We start from the raw sequence: 12,356 nt of genomic DNA, 5'->3' as shown, positions 1-12,356 counted from the left end.
AAAGGGACGACAACCCAGGCAAGCTCAAGGAGACCAATCGGACATCCATAATTCACATCTCTCCAAGTCGTTCAACAAACACTGCTGGACAGTGCCTGACCCCTTTATTGCAATCTCAGCTCTAACATACCTTCCAACTTCAGTTCACTCCTTTAGCTCCTACCCTTCTTCCCACTCCTTGTCCTTCTCTTTTCTGATATCCGGTATATCAGTCTTCTGAATGTCTTCGTACCGTGGACGAGATGTAATGAAAGTATATTATGAATCACGCTCTTATTGTATGGCTGCGTGGCTCGCGGACCAGATCCTCCGTATTCACAGTGCCGTTCTGTGCACCACGTAGTAACCTGATCCCGGACATCTCCCGCCGGGTAAACACCATGCTGGTTAGGGTACTATATCATCCCTCAGCTGCCCCGTGCACCTCCTTTGCGCCTAGCAACTCAACCTCAATTTTGCCACCTTCACAACAACTCACAACGAGGCCCTGCATCCTAACTCTCTTGCTCTTTCCATACGCTCTATCCCTGTCCCTCCCGAGACAAAGGGACCAAAAGCCAGTTAGATGGATGCCCCTGGGCGACTCGATAACCGACTACGGCTGCTGGCGAACGAGGGTCGGGTGTCGGACTGGTTGGGAAAGAACCCTGCTGACGTGGTGACGATGCACTTGGGCACCGTGGACATTGTCAGAGGAACGCCGGGGACGGAGGAGCTGCTCAGGGCGTATTCCACGCTTGTGGGACAGATGAGGGGGCGGAATCGAAATATCAGGATTATCGTGAGTTGTCTCAAGCTAAGTACCTTATCAATGACGGTTAGGAGATAAGAACTGACAAAGGGACTACCTAGGTGGCGCAGATTATCCCACTTGGGGTGAACGCGGAGAAGAATGAGCAAGGAACTAAACAGAGCCATTCCGGCTTAGGCGGTCAGCCAAAACACAACGGCCAGTCCGGTTTGGGTTGTGGACTTGTTCACTGGGTTTGATGCTGAGGTGGACTTGTACGATGGGATTCATGCCAGCCCGTCGGGGATCCAAAAGATTGCTGATAGGTTCTATCCGACACTAATGACTGCCATCAGGGACGTCCAAGGGGCGGGACTCGATGCCGTCGAAACATTGTTTCGATGAAGAAAAGAGTTAAGCCAAGTGTCATTAAATATCTTATATCCAGATTCCGGAACATCCAAGCCGAGCCGTTAAGTGTGCCAGCAATGTAACGCCTCGACGCCTGTCATCATATGCATCTCTGTGTATGTTTCTATATTGTCGTCTTTTTTTACAAGGCCGTATAATCCGATCTTCCTCTACTTGAGGCTCGATCCGAGGCGGGGCCAAACAGTTTATTTCCGTAAATAGCATCAGAAAGTCCAGCGCACTCTTTAAAAAGAAAGGGTAGAACGGTGTAGGAATAATAATAATAATAAGCTGTGGCTGGGAGGTTGCTTCTCGAGGATTGTGTGGCGTTTGGGAGACCCAAGGTAGTGCCGTGGCTAGCCTTGAGGATGGGGGTGTTGGAGTTCGAAAACACGCATCTAGCTTAGATATCACCCTCTCCGGGTCATACGGTACAAGCCAGTTCCGGTAAACCCCCTTAGATATTTATTATTCCTACAACCGATGCGCCTGATAGGCGTGCCGGTCCTACTTCTATCTTGTACCCCCTTGCATATTCTTTTCTGTTATCGAAGCAAAATATGCTTCTCTGAATGCAAAAAGAAACCCCAGTTTGCTAATGTGTGCGATATCCATCCGCATTAGCTGCTCAATTTAGCAGCTAAATGCCTTCTTTAACGGCGCAAAACATTCAGCATCTAATGGCTGAAGCAGGTGAGAACAGTGCGGAGGCATACAAAGTGTAATAATGTTGTGCTCCTAGCAGTAGGTCTCGAGTTCTTCGAAGCGATAGCTATCATGGCCGTCAACGATGCTGGACTTAACCTTACTATTATACACAAGCGCAAGCCACTCGCGAATAACCTTTCTCTTAAGATATGTCGCCAGCAGGCTAGTTGATTAGGCCCTGCCGGGTAGGTCGGAAGCAATTAGCTGAAGACTCTGGGGTTTTTAGATTGCGAGATACGACAGTACGAGGTGGCACCGAAGGAAGGCAAGTATAAGGAACCATGCCCTGTAAATAGAATGGTAGACACTAAACTGCATGGAACTATGCCCTGGAAGAGAGTGTGGTAAACCAGTATATTGACTTTGACTGTTTGACTTGAACTTAAACTTAAGAAAGAAAAGACCATTCCAAGTACACTGCAAGGGGAGTCTTTTATAGGCATCCAAGACCTCGTTTTCCTCCTTATCAATCCCCACAACTTCTACCGGTTCAGTTGGCCACAGTGGCTTTATATGAGAACTTTGTAGCTCATTGTGACCGCTGTGGGCGTTATGGACGCTGTGGCTTGAAGCCTTTGAGTGCTGTAAGCCACGAGAAAGAACATACTGTAAAATCCACAAATAAGTGCTGTATTTCAACAATCCGTAAGTTTGCGCGAGTTGGCTAGGGGATCGCGTCGTGCAAATGTACCGGCAACTAGACGGCGAATAGTTCTATCGTCAACCTTGTAAATCCTCGCTGCGGCTCGTTTGCGGCCAGAATTACTCTAGCTTCGTTAGAGGTAGAAGACGTGGCTTTTGGTTGAGAAATGGAAGGTTGAATGTGGAGGGTCAGGTCACGTCAAAAAGTGCGGCACTTGCTTATCACACACGTTAGGGTCCCGAAATTTATTTTTGCCGCCCCGTTTTATTTTCAAGTTTTATTTTCTGTTGGCGCTTATGAGCCTGAGGCTATTGGAAGCATGGGGGGGGGGTGTGTCAATGTAAAAATGGGAAGAGAAATCTTCCTCAACTTTTAGCAGTATGTCTTCCAGAACCAGCATTGGATTTCCCTCCAAATGATAGTCTGGATTATCTTAAACTAATTTAAAGCTTAGATAGATCTACAAAGCCCCTCAGTCTGCCCACAGGTATACTGTATTGTATTCAGTCTTTTTTTTTTCTCTATTCCAAGGTTTTCTTCTTCCTCCCGTTACAATCACCAAAAGCCCTTGAAACCTAAGTTTCTATACCTGTTGTGGCTCTCAATGGGCTGGTGATCACTGATAGATGGTGCTGGCAAGGCTTGTTAGGCTCACCAGCGTACCTAACATCCGAGTGAAGATTGCTGGCCGTCTTCCTCTGTCGTCTTGTCGGTATTATGACTGGGTGTGTTTCGTTACTGATTTTCGGGCTCAGGGTCCATGGCAACACATGCACCTTTGTTCATGTTGGTCAGCTGTCAGAATCTATCCGAAGACCTGCGCATTCCGCCCTCAGCGCCGGGATTCCAATCAATCCGCATCGGCCATAACAACCCGCATCCGCAGGGATTACTAACACCGATATCACCGTGTCGGGCTGACCGGCTGCCAAGACGGCCGCAGTGCGATGTTCTGCCGACTCTTCGGGAGTACTATAAAGTATTTCAAAAAGTGCTGCTTTCTCGTCTCTTCTCGGTATCATCGGTTCATCCTCAGATTCTTTTGTTTCAAAAGCCACATCATCCAAGCAGGATGCATCTCATCCTAACAGGCGCCACAGGCATGGTCGGCACCACGGTGCTCGACGCCATGCTCAAGACAACCGACATCTCCAAAATCTCCATCCTCAGTCGCCGGCCAGTGCAATTAGCTGAAGATGCCAAGGACCCCCGGGTCAACGTCATCATCCACAAGGACTTTTCCTCGTACAGTCCCGAGGTCCTCAGCCAACTCCAAGACGCGGACGGTTGTGTCTGGGCCCTTGGTATTAGCCAAACACAAGTGAACAAAGAGTATGTCCCGCACCCGAGCCTATATTACCCCTGCTGGCTTTGGACTGACCAATCTGAATCAAACAGGGACTACATCACCATCACCAAAACCTACCCATTGGCCTTTGCGTCGGCTTTCCAACCGGCCTTGAAAGCGACCAACAAGCCATTCAATTTTGTCTATGTCTCCGGCCAAGGTGCAACCTTCCAGCCGGGGCTCTTCACCCCCATCTTCGGCAAAACAAAAGGAGAGACAGAACTGGCATTGGCTGATGTCAGGAAAAAAAACCCGCTGTTTCGTGCAAGCACCGTCCGTCCTGGGTTTATCGACTGGCTCGACCAGGACAAGAGCGTTACCAAGTACATGCCACCTCTGGGGCTTGCGAGGACGGGGTTGGGGCATGCGCTGCACCCTGTCTTCAAGTTTGGAATGAGAGGCAACTGGTCTCCAACAGAGCCGCTGGGTGGGTTTCTCACCGGTCTTGCGATGGGCAAGTGGAATGAGGGATTGAAGACGTTGAAAGGTGACGAAGGGCAGGTGCTGGAAGGAGGATTCCCTGTTGTGGAAAATAACTTCTTTAGAAGGGCGATGGGACTGCCCAGGTAGACCAGTATGAGAGAGCAGATGACATGGTACGATGTGTATTTAAGCACAACAGAAGGACAAAGATGGGTAATACTCACACAATCGCGACACCTTGCTCATTCCAAAACTTCAAACTGAACCGGCAAATCGTCCCTCTCAACCCAGCTCCTAATACCACCAGCAAAAACGTCAGGAAACTGCAAATCCCAAGCATGCACCGCCCCTCTGACCACAAATGCCCGGCTACCCAGCCGCCCAGTCAAACCCCTTTCCTTCCAAACCTGACCAACCCTCCTCGTCACCTCAACCTGATCTTGCTTTCCCCCAGCAACACTCAAACACCTCACCTGGCCCACCTCTGCCATCCCCTCCACGGTGAACTCCTCCACAATGCTCCCATACACATCCCTGATCACCTGCCACTTGACATTCCTCACAATCTCCCGCCGCAGCTCACGATGCTCCTTCATGTCCATCACCCGGCACATCCAGTCATACATCCCATCTGTGATGATCAGATTTGACAGCCAGAACCCATAGTATAATACCCAATTGTTCCTTGCCAACCACCTCGTGATACCCTCAAAAGGTGTGGCGCCAGAGACAAACGCCGAGAGACAGAGAGAGGGGTACCGGCGGGCGAGATTGAGGGTGACGAAACCGCCCATGGACATGCCAACCACGTGGGCTTGGCTGTTCCGTGCGTGGGACTGGATGATTGATGCTACTTGGTCGGCCATGGAGGGGATGATGTATGGGGGTGGGAGGGAGGAGGAGCGGGAGTGGGCTGGGAGGTCGACGAGGAGAAGGTGGTAGTGAGGTTGGAGGTGTGGGATGACGAGGGACCATTCGAGATGGGAGGATGTGAGGCCATGGAGGAGGATGAGAGTTGGTGCGGCTGGACTGGGAGGTTGGGGGTCGAGAGAGAGGTGGAAAATCGTGTCTCGGGGTGGGGGTTGGAGCTGGTCGGGCGTGCTTGTTGCTGGCATGGTGCTTGCGCGTTATTGGCTGAAACCTTGGCATCAGTGGTTGGCCTTTGATTTGTTTGTTTCGGGCAAGACTTAGATCCTCGGTGCAGGTGGTGGTCGCAAATTTCTGCGTTTACCCGACAAGAGCCCCGCTTATGTCGGTCCCTGTGATGGAAGGGCAGCACCTACATAGGCAGGTAGCCTGCTCTCTTTTCTGTCAACATTTTCTTGTCTAGTCACCTGATCCTGCTCCAGCTAGACGCGCTTGATTGGGTGGAAATCAGTCGGCCTTCCACTGCCACAAGGAATCGCATTATTATGACAAACGATTTCTATCAACGCGAATATGGGACAAGAAACCCCTGTAACAAAGGACCGATTTTGTTGACTTCATTACGAGTTCTGAAGCATTTGATAATGTTCCTACCGAGGGAGTGGCCAAAGCCTTGGTGATCATTCAGTCTTCGTGGATGGTGTTGCAATGCATCGTGCGATGGATATCTGGACTGACGGTCACCAGCTTGGGGCTTAACAGGTTGGCCCATGCCACATGCACTGCTAATCTACATTCTCTAGTGGCAAAAGTCCCTCGACCTAATAAGGGCATCCAGATATAATCAATATACCCTTGGAGATAGTGAATACCTTATCTATCTATCAACAGGCCTTGGAGCATGATCAAGAGGCCTTCAAAGATAGCCAATACGCCCTTAAATATACATAGAAGGCCTTAAATATGCATTAACAGGCCTTCAAAGTACATAAAGGATTTTCCAAGATGGACAAGATGCCTTTCGACATATGCAAGAGGTTTTTTAGGACTAGTATATGGACTTTGAAGGAAGTCAAGAGGCCTCAGAAGACAAAAAGGCTGGCTTTTCTCGAGTATCAATACCTTAGGACCTCGGATCATTTTCGCAGCCTCTAGTTTCATGTCCCTATGTCCCGGCGGTCTTCCTGGCCACCGCCCTCATTGGTTCCCGGTGGTTGGACCCGACATGGTACAGACATCGCCTTCAATGTGACACTGTGTTTGGAAGCGGGATATTCGCCGGCTGACAAATGTCGGTGATCGGATTTCTCTGCTCGCACTCCTCGCACCCCAGGAGCTTTGTGCTTTGACGAGTGAGGGGAAGAACTGTAGGACCTGCTCCATTAATCTTCTCTTTTAATCCCGCTTCAACCTTTCTGTTACTCTCAATCATAGAGAGCTTGTAGACATGATATACCTACCGCTAATTGTCACTCTCGCTGCCCTTTTCTTCACCTACCGGATCCTCTCCCGCACATCGCGCTACCTCCGCCTCGCTCACATTCCCGGCCCCCTCCCAGCCAAAATCACCACCCTCTGGCTCACCTACCACCAAAGCACCGGATCCCTCGCCCGGCATCTCTCCTCCCTCTCCAAACGCTACGGCCCCATCTACCGCATCGCCCCCAACTGGGTCATCACCAGCGACCCCGCCGCCATCCGCCAACTATGGTCTGCCCGCGGCCCGTGGTACCGAGGACAATGGTACGACATGTTCCGCATGGACCAGCCCGTCAGCACCGTCCTCTCAGAGCGAGACAACCACAAGCACGCCGCGCTAGACCGCGGGGCAATGGCGCCGAGACAAATGGCACAGGACCTGCGGGCAGGAGGACACTGGACGACTAGGTGGTGATGGCACCTGGAATGGCACCTGTGATGCGGTGTCTCAAAAGAGTCTGGGCGTAACATTTTGAAAGCTCTTGTTCAGACAGTTATCCTACACTGCTGGGCAATATCTCGAACAACCATGTCGATGTTAAGCTCCCCCGTACTGATCGAAGAGGACGCCGCCCACGAGATTAGGCGACTCCAGGAGGAGAAGGAGAGACTCCTTAAGGCGGTCACGGCCGCTAAGGCGGTCACTACAATCTCCAACGACAACCGACGGCTCAAGTTCCTAGAACCACCCCGATATGACGGCACGAAGGGAACCCTACGAGGCTACCTCACCCAGATGAGGGCTTACATCGTCTTTTACGGCAGTGACTTGCCTGAGGAAGCAGACAAGGTCATATGCGTAGTAGCCTTCTTGACTGGGGATACCCTCATTTGGTTCGAATCTTTCCAGAGGGACTACCTTGAGAAGGGGCCCATCGATTGCGACCCCCATACGAAAGACATCTTTTCGAGCTACGCTACCTTCGAAAAGAAGCTTAAGGCAGCCTTCAGGGACCCCGACGAGGAACGCACTGCAGAGCAGCAGTTGCATAATCTCCGCCAGAAGGGATCAGCATCGGACTACGCCGTGAGGTTCTAGCAGATTAGCTTACGACTGAATTGGGAGGATGGACCTAAGATGGTCGCATTCTACCACGGGCTGAGAGACGAGATTAAGGACGAACTCGCTAAGTAAGACCAACCTAAAGAGTTTATAGACTGTATCGCAATAGCAGTCCGTATCGACAATCGATTGTTCGAGAGACGTATAGAAAATCGAACTGCTCCAGTTCGACCTTATCGAGCCAACATGGGCAAACGAGTTCCTCCACGCTAAGGAAACACCTCGTGGGGAACCCATCGTGGGCCCATGGAACTCGACGCGACACAGTACCAACCCACGAAGAAAGGGATTAGGTACTTCAACTGCGGAAAACTAGGGCACTATTCCAGAGAGTGCACCAAACTACGACAGCACCAGAAGAAGACTCTGGCTACAATCAATCGAGCCCCCGGCAACGGAAAGCCGCAGGGCCAGACCGGGCATATATCGCCAGGGCAAGGACCCGGTACCTCGGATACGAAACCTATCCTCAGAAGGATTACACTAGTGGGACGAGACGAGTACCTAACCATGAAAGAGGAGGGAGAGCACGAATAAGCTCTGAAGTATCTGGCGGGCATAAAGAGCGCTGAACTGTCGGGAAAAGTATGCGGCAGCGAGAAAAGTATTGCCCGCACGGTCGTAGCAACGAAACCGCTAACGACGGATTATTTATACGTTACGGTAGAGATTAACGGAAAGTTCGCTAAAGTACTCCTAGATAATAGAGCACAGAGAGACTATATGTCCCCAGAGTTCGCAAGGCATCACGGCCTCGAACTGCGAACGAAACAGAATCCATATACCGTTTAGAATATCGAAGGAGACCCTATAACTTTTAATAATGGGACTATTAATCAGGAGACCGCGCAACTCCCGATTTACGTAAATGGAAAAGAAACCCCGACTATCTTCGATATTCTCGATACGGGATCAAGGGACTTCGTGCTAGGAATCCCTTAGTTACGACGATAGAGTCCTCGAATTAACTGGAGGACTAGCCAACTCCAGTGGGATCAAGCTCGTGAGGAAAGGCCCAGAAGCGGTCTCTCAGGGAACCCCCAGCTACAAAAGACAGTAGCACGCGAGGGAGGAACCCGGAGTGTTTCCCCAGAACGTCCCCGATTGAACGAAACGACAGCATGCAACCACGAGAAAGACGACCCTGAAGAAGGTCGCTCGGGACGTGCCGGCCTACTCGGAGCAGTAGAGCTGAACGGCAACGCGGATGAGCTCGACGCCATACCGCCGCAGTACCGGAAGTACCGGAAACTCTTCCAGGAAGAGTTGGAAACTGGACTACCAGCACACAGCCAGTTTGATCATCATATACCGCTGAAGGAGGGATAACACCCAAAGTTCCACCGGATTTACCCCCTGAACCGGGTTCAGGAGGCCGCACTGCAAGAATACCTAGAGGAGAACTTGCGGAAGGGATACATCCGCCCCTTAACGTCACTAGCGGGATATCTAATCCTATTCGTGCTAAAGAAGGACGGACGACTACGATTTTATATCGACTATAGATAGCTTAACGATATTATAATTAAGAATCGATACCCTCTACCGTTGATTTCGGAATTACGCAATAAACTATACGGAGCCCAGATCTTTACGACGCTAAATCTGAAGGGAGTATATAATCTAATCCGAATAGCAGAAGGGGAAGAGTTGAAAACCGCTTTTTGAATAAAGCGGGGACTCTTTAAGTATTTAGTAATGCCTTTCGGACTTACTAACGTACTAGCCAGCTTCTAAGCTATAATTAACTATATCTTTCGGAACTACCTCGATCTGTTCGTAGTAGTTTATCTAGACGATATCTTAATCTTTTCAAGAACGTTAGAGGAGTATAAACGGCACGTTTACTAGGTGCTCGCGACCCTGGAGGACGCCTAGCTTTTTATGGAACCTAGAAAGGCGAAGCGACACGTATAGGAAGTTAAATACCTCGGCTATTGCATTAGCCCTAGGAAGATTAGCATGGACTCCGAGAAGGTATGAGCTATACGAGATTAGCCTCGACCGTAGAACGTTAAGGACGTACGAAGCGTCCTTAGGTTTATAAATTTCTACCGACAATTTGTGAAGGGATATAGCTAAGTAGCGATAACCCTTATATAGCTTACGATAAAAGATTAAGCTTTCGAATGGAAGGAACTTTAACAGCAGGCTTTCGACAAGCTTAAGGAGCTAATTCTCCAAGAACCAATCCTTAAAATTCCAGACCTAGAAAAACCTTTCGAAGTCGAAACCGATACTTCAGAATTTACTTTAGAAAGATAACTTAAATAACGAAACGAGGAAGGACGACTTTACCCCGTCGCCTTTTACTTAAAGAAACTTAATAAACCTAAGCTTAATTACTAAATCTATAATAAGGAACTAATAGCTATTATCGAAGCTTTTAGAGAATAGAAGTATTACCTTACAAGAACGAAACATCCTATTAAGGTTTATACGGATTATAAAAATCTAATTAACTTTATAACTACGAAAGCCCTTAACAAACGTTAAATACAATAAATAAAGTTCCTTTCGGAATTTAACTTTACAATTATCTATCGGAAAAGCACTAAGAATAAGCAAGTAAATATGCTTAACCGACGCAGTAACCTCGAACTAAATATACCCCCGTAAAAAATTAACTTTTGCGAGAGAACTCGGAAGGGAATTTAACGACCGAATATAAGGTATCTACCGTTATTAAAAGTAAAACCCGACTAATTAAGGAGGTCCACGAAGCTAAGGTATACGGCCACTAAGGAGTATAGAAAACTTATTAACGTCTCCGACAATACTACTAATTTAAGGGAATTAAGGCTTAAGTTAAGTAAGTGATCCGTAATTGCGATCTTATAACGAACCTCTATATAGAATTGTTAGCTGGTAAGCCCTAATAGGCTTATAATATAGAACCTATATAGGGTTGCTATAAAATATAGCAGTGCGTAAGCGGAAGCGGGAGGATACGACGGTAGTGCCGAAGGAAGGTAAAGCACTATAATACAGTGAGGTATAAAGAATAAGAATTGCTTTTATTACCCTTGGCCTTGGCTTTTGGCCTTAGCCTTAAGCTTTTGCCCTTGAGGAAAGAAAGAGAATTATTCTACAGGAGAGAGGAGAGATCTATATATAGGCCTTCGTAGGCTTACTGTGGGTCCTGTAGGCCCTGGAAGCCCCTATACTACTTTGGGGTATTTGGTGGGCTTAGGTAAGTCTAATATAAACTTACGGAAATCCATAGAACTTTCGGCAGCAAAGGTGCCCTATAAATTACACTATTGTAGCAATTTACTATATAAGCCTATAGCCACTTTAGAAGGTTTTAGTATCCATTGACTAAGCCTCAGGCTATAGTAGCCCTGTAAGCCTTTAAGGGTCCTTTGTAAAGAATATTCTAAAGGGATCCAAGCCGGGAAGTTCCATTACTGCTTATAGCAGTACTGCCTATTATAATATTAATCTATAGGGCAGTAAGTAAAGCATTTAGTAGTATCCATATATTAACACCCCTGCTATAGGAGTGCTAGGTGCCTACTTACTAGGGCCGTAGGGCCCTTATAAGTACTAGGCTTCCGGTAGTTTATTAGCTCTAAAAAGCGCTGGAACTTGGGTGCTGGTAGGGCCTTTATTAGGCCGTCGGCTACTATATCCTCTGTAGGTACGAAGGATATAGTGATATTTCTTTCTGTAACGCTCTCCCTAACGCCCTAGAATTTAAGGAGCGTGTGCTTGGTACGGTTATAGTGCTTTGGATTATAGGCTGTCTCTATAGCGCCTTGGTTATCGCACCTTAGGGGGTAGGGCTCTATAGAGAGCGCTAAATTTCACTATATAGCCCTCTAAGCCACAGGGCTTCCCGGTTACTTTCGATTAAGGCCGTATATTCGGCCTCGAAGGTGCTGTAGGCAACCGTAGGCGCTCGTTTAGATTTCTAGCTTACAGGGCTACCTCCCACTAAAAATAAGTAGCCGTAAATAGACCGAGCAGTGGTTTTATAGCTAGCGAAATCGCTATCGGTATAGCCTATAGGCTTAATACTACCCGTACCTCCTAACTATATAGCTAGGTCCATCGTACTATATAGGTAACTTAGTAGCTTTTTAGCTGCTTTTAGGTGGGCTACCTTAGGTGCTTATAGGTGCCGTGAAAGCCACTAAACGGAGTGAGCAATATCGGCCCGGGTTTAGGTTATCGGGTAGGTAATAGTGCCTAGTAGGCTCTGGTATAGCTTGGTATTGGCCTTATTTAGTGGATTAGAGGGAGTTTCGGGGCCTGTAAGGCCTAGAGAGAGCGGTAAGGCGGGTGCGTAAGTGCTAACTTCGAAGTGCTTAATAGCCTCTTAGATATAGGCCTTTTAGTAGAGCTAAAGTAGCCTTTTACGCCTATTTCTTTTAATTTAGACCCCGAGAAAGAACTTAGTAAGGCCTAAATCCTCTATATCGTAGGCCTAAGCCAACTGTAGCTTCAGGGCCTGAATGTCTATAATAGAGGGTCCAATTAGTAGGCAGTCGTCGACGTGGCTCACTATAAAGATACTTTTGTGAGGGTTATAGTAGGTAGCCAAGTTTGAGACTAGTGGACTATAGCCTAGGGTTTTAGCTAGTACCGTAACCTTTTATTACCACAGGTAGGGAGCCTATTTTAGGCCGTATAAGGACCTTTTTAGTACTATAACTTAGTCCTTCGAAGGGTCCTAGCA

General features: G+C 48.2%; 2 protein-coding genes across 2 annotated transcripts; one reads left to right on the top strand and one right to left on the bottom strand.

Annotated features, from left to right (window-relative positions):
• Nucleotides 1-3,564: 3,564 nt before the first annotated feature.
• PODANS_3_970 (uncharacterized protein) lies at nt 3,565-4,410 on the top strand (the record flags this gene model as incomplete). The annotated part of the gene is made up of 2 exons (XM_001903326.1): nt 3,565-3,824; nt 3,891-4,410. The coding sequence occupies 2 exons, from the start codon at nt 3,565-3,567 to the stop codon at nt 4,408-4,410; spliced, it is 780 nt and encodes a 259-aa protein (XP_001903361.1).
• A 95-nt stretch (nt 4,411-4,505) lies between these two features.
• On the bottom strand, nt 4,506-5,378 carry PODANS_3_960 (uncharacterized protein; the record flags this gene model as incomplete). Its single annotated transcript, XM_001903325.1, has 1 exon — nt 4,506-5,378. One exon carries the CDS (start codon nt 5,376-5,378, stop codon nt 4,506-4,508), a length of 873 nt encoding a protein of 290 aa, XP_001903360.1.
• Nucleotides 5,379-12,356: the final 6,978 nt, after the last annotated feature.

The sequence above is a fragment of the Podospora anserina genome, chromosome 3, assembly GCF_000226545.1.
Source record: "Podospora anserina S mat+ genomic DNA chromosome 3, supercontig 1".
Lineage (NCBI taxonomy): Eukaryota > Fungi > Ascomycota > Sordariomycetes > Sordariales > Podosporaceae > Podospora > Podospora anserina.
Note: the sequence above shows the minus strand (reverse complement) of the source record. Positions and strands in the feature narration are given on the sequence as shown.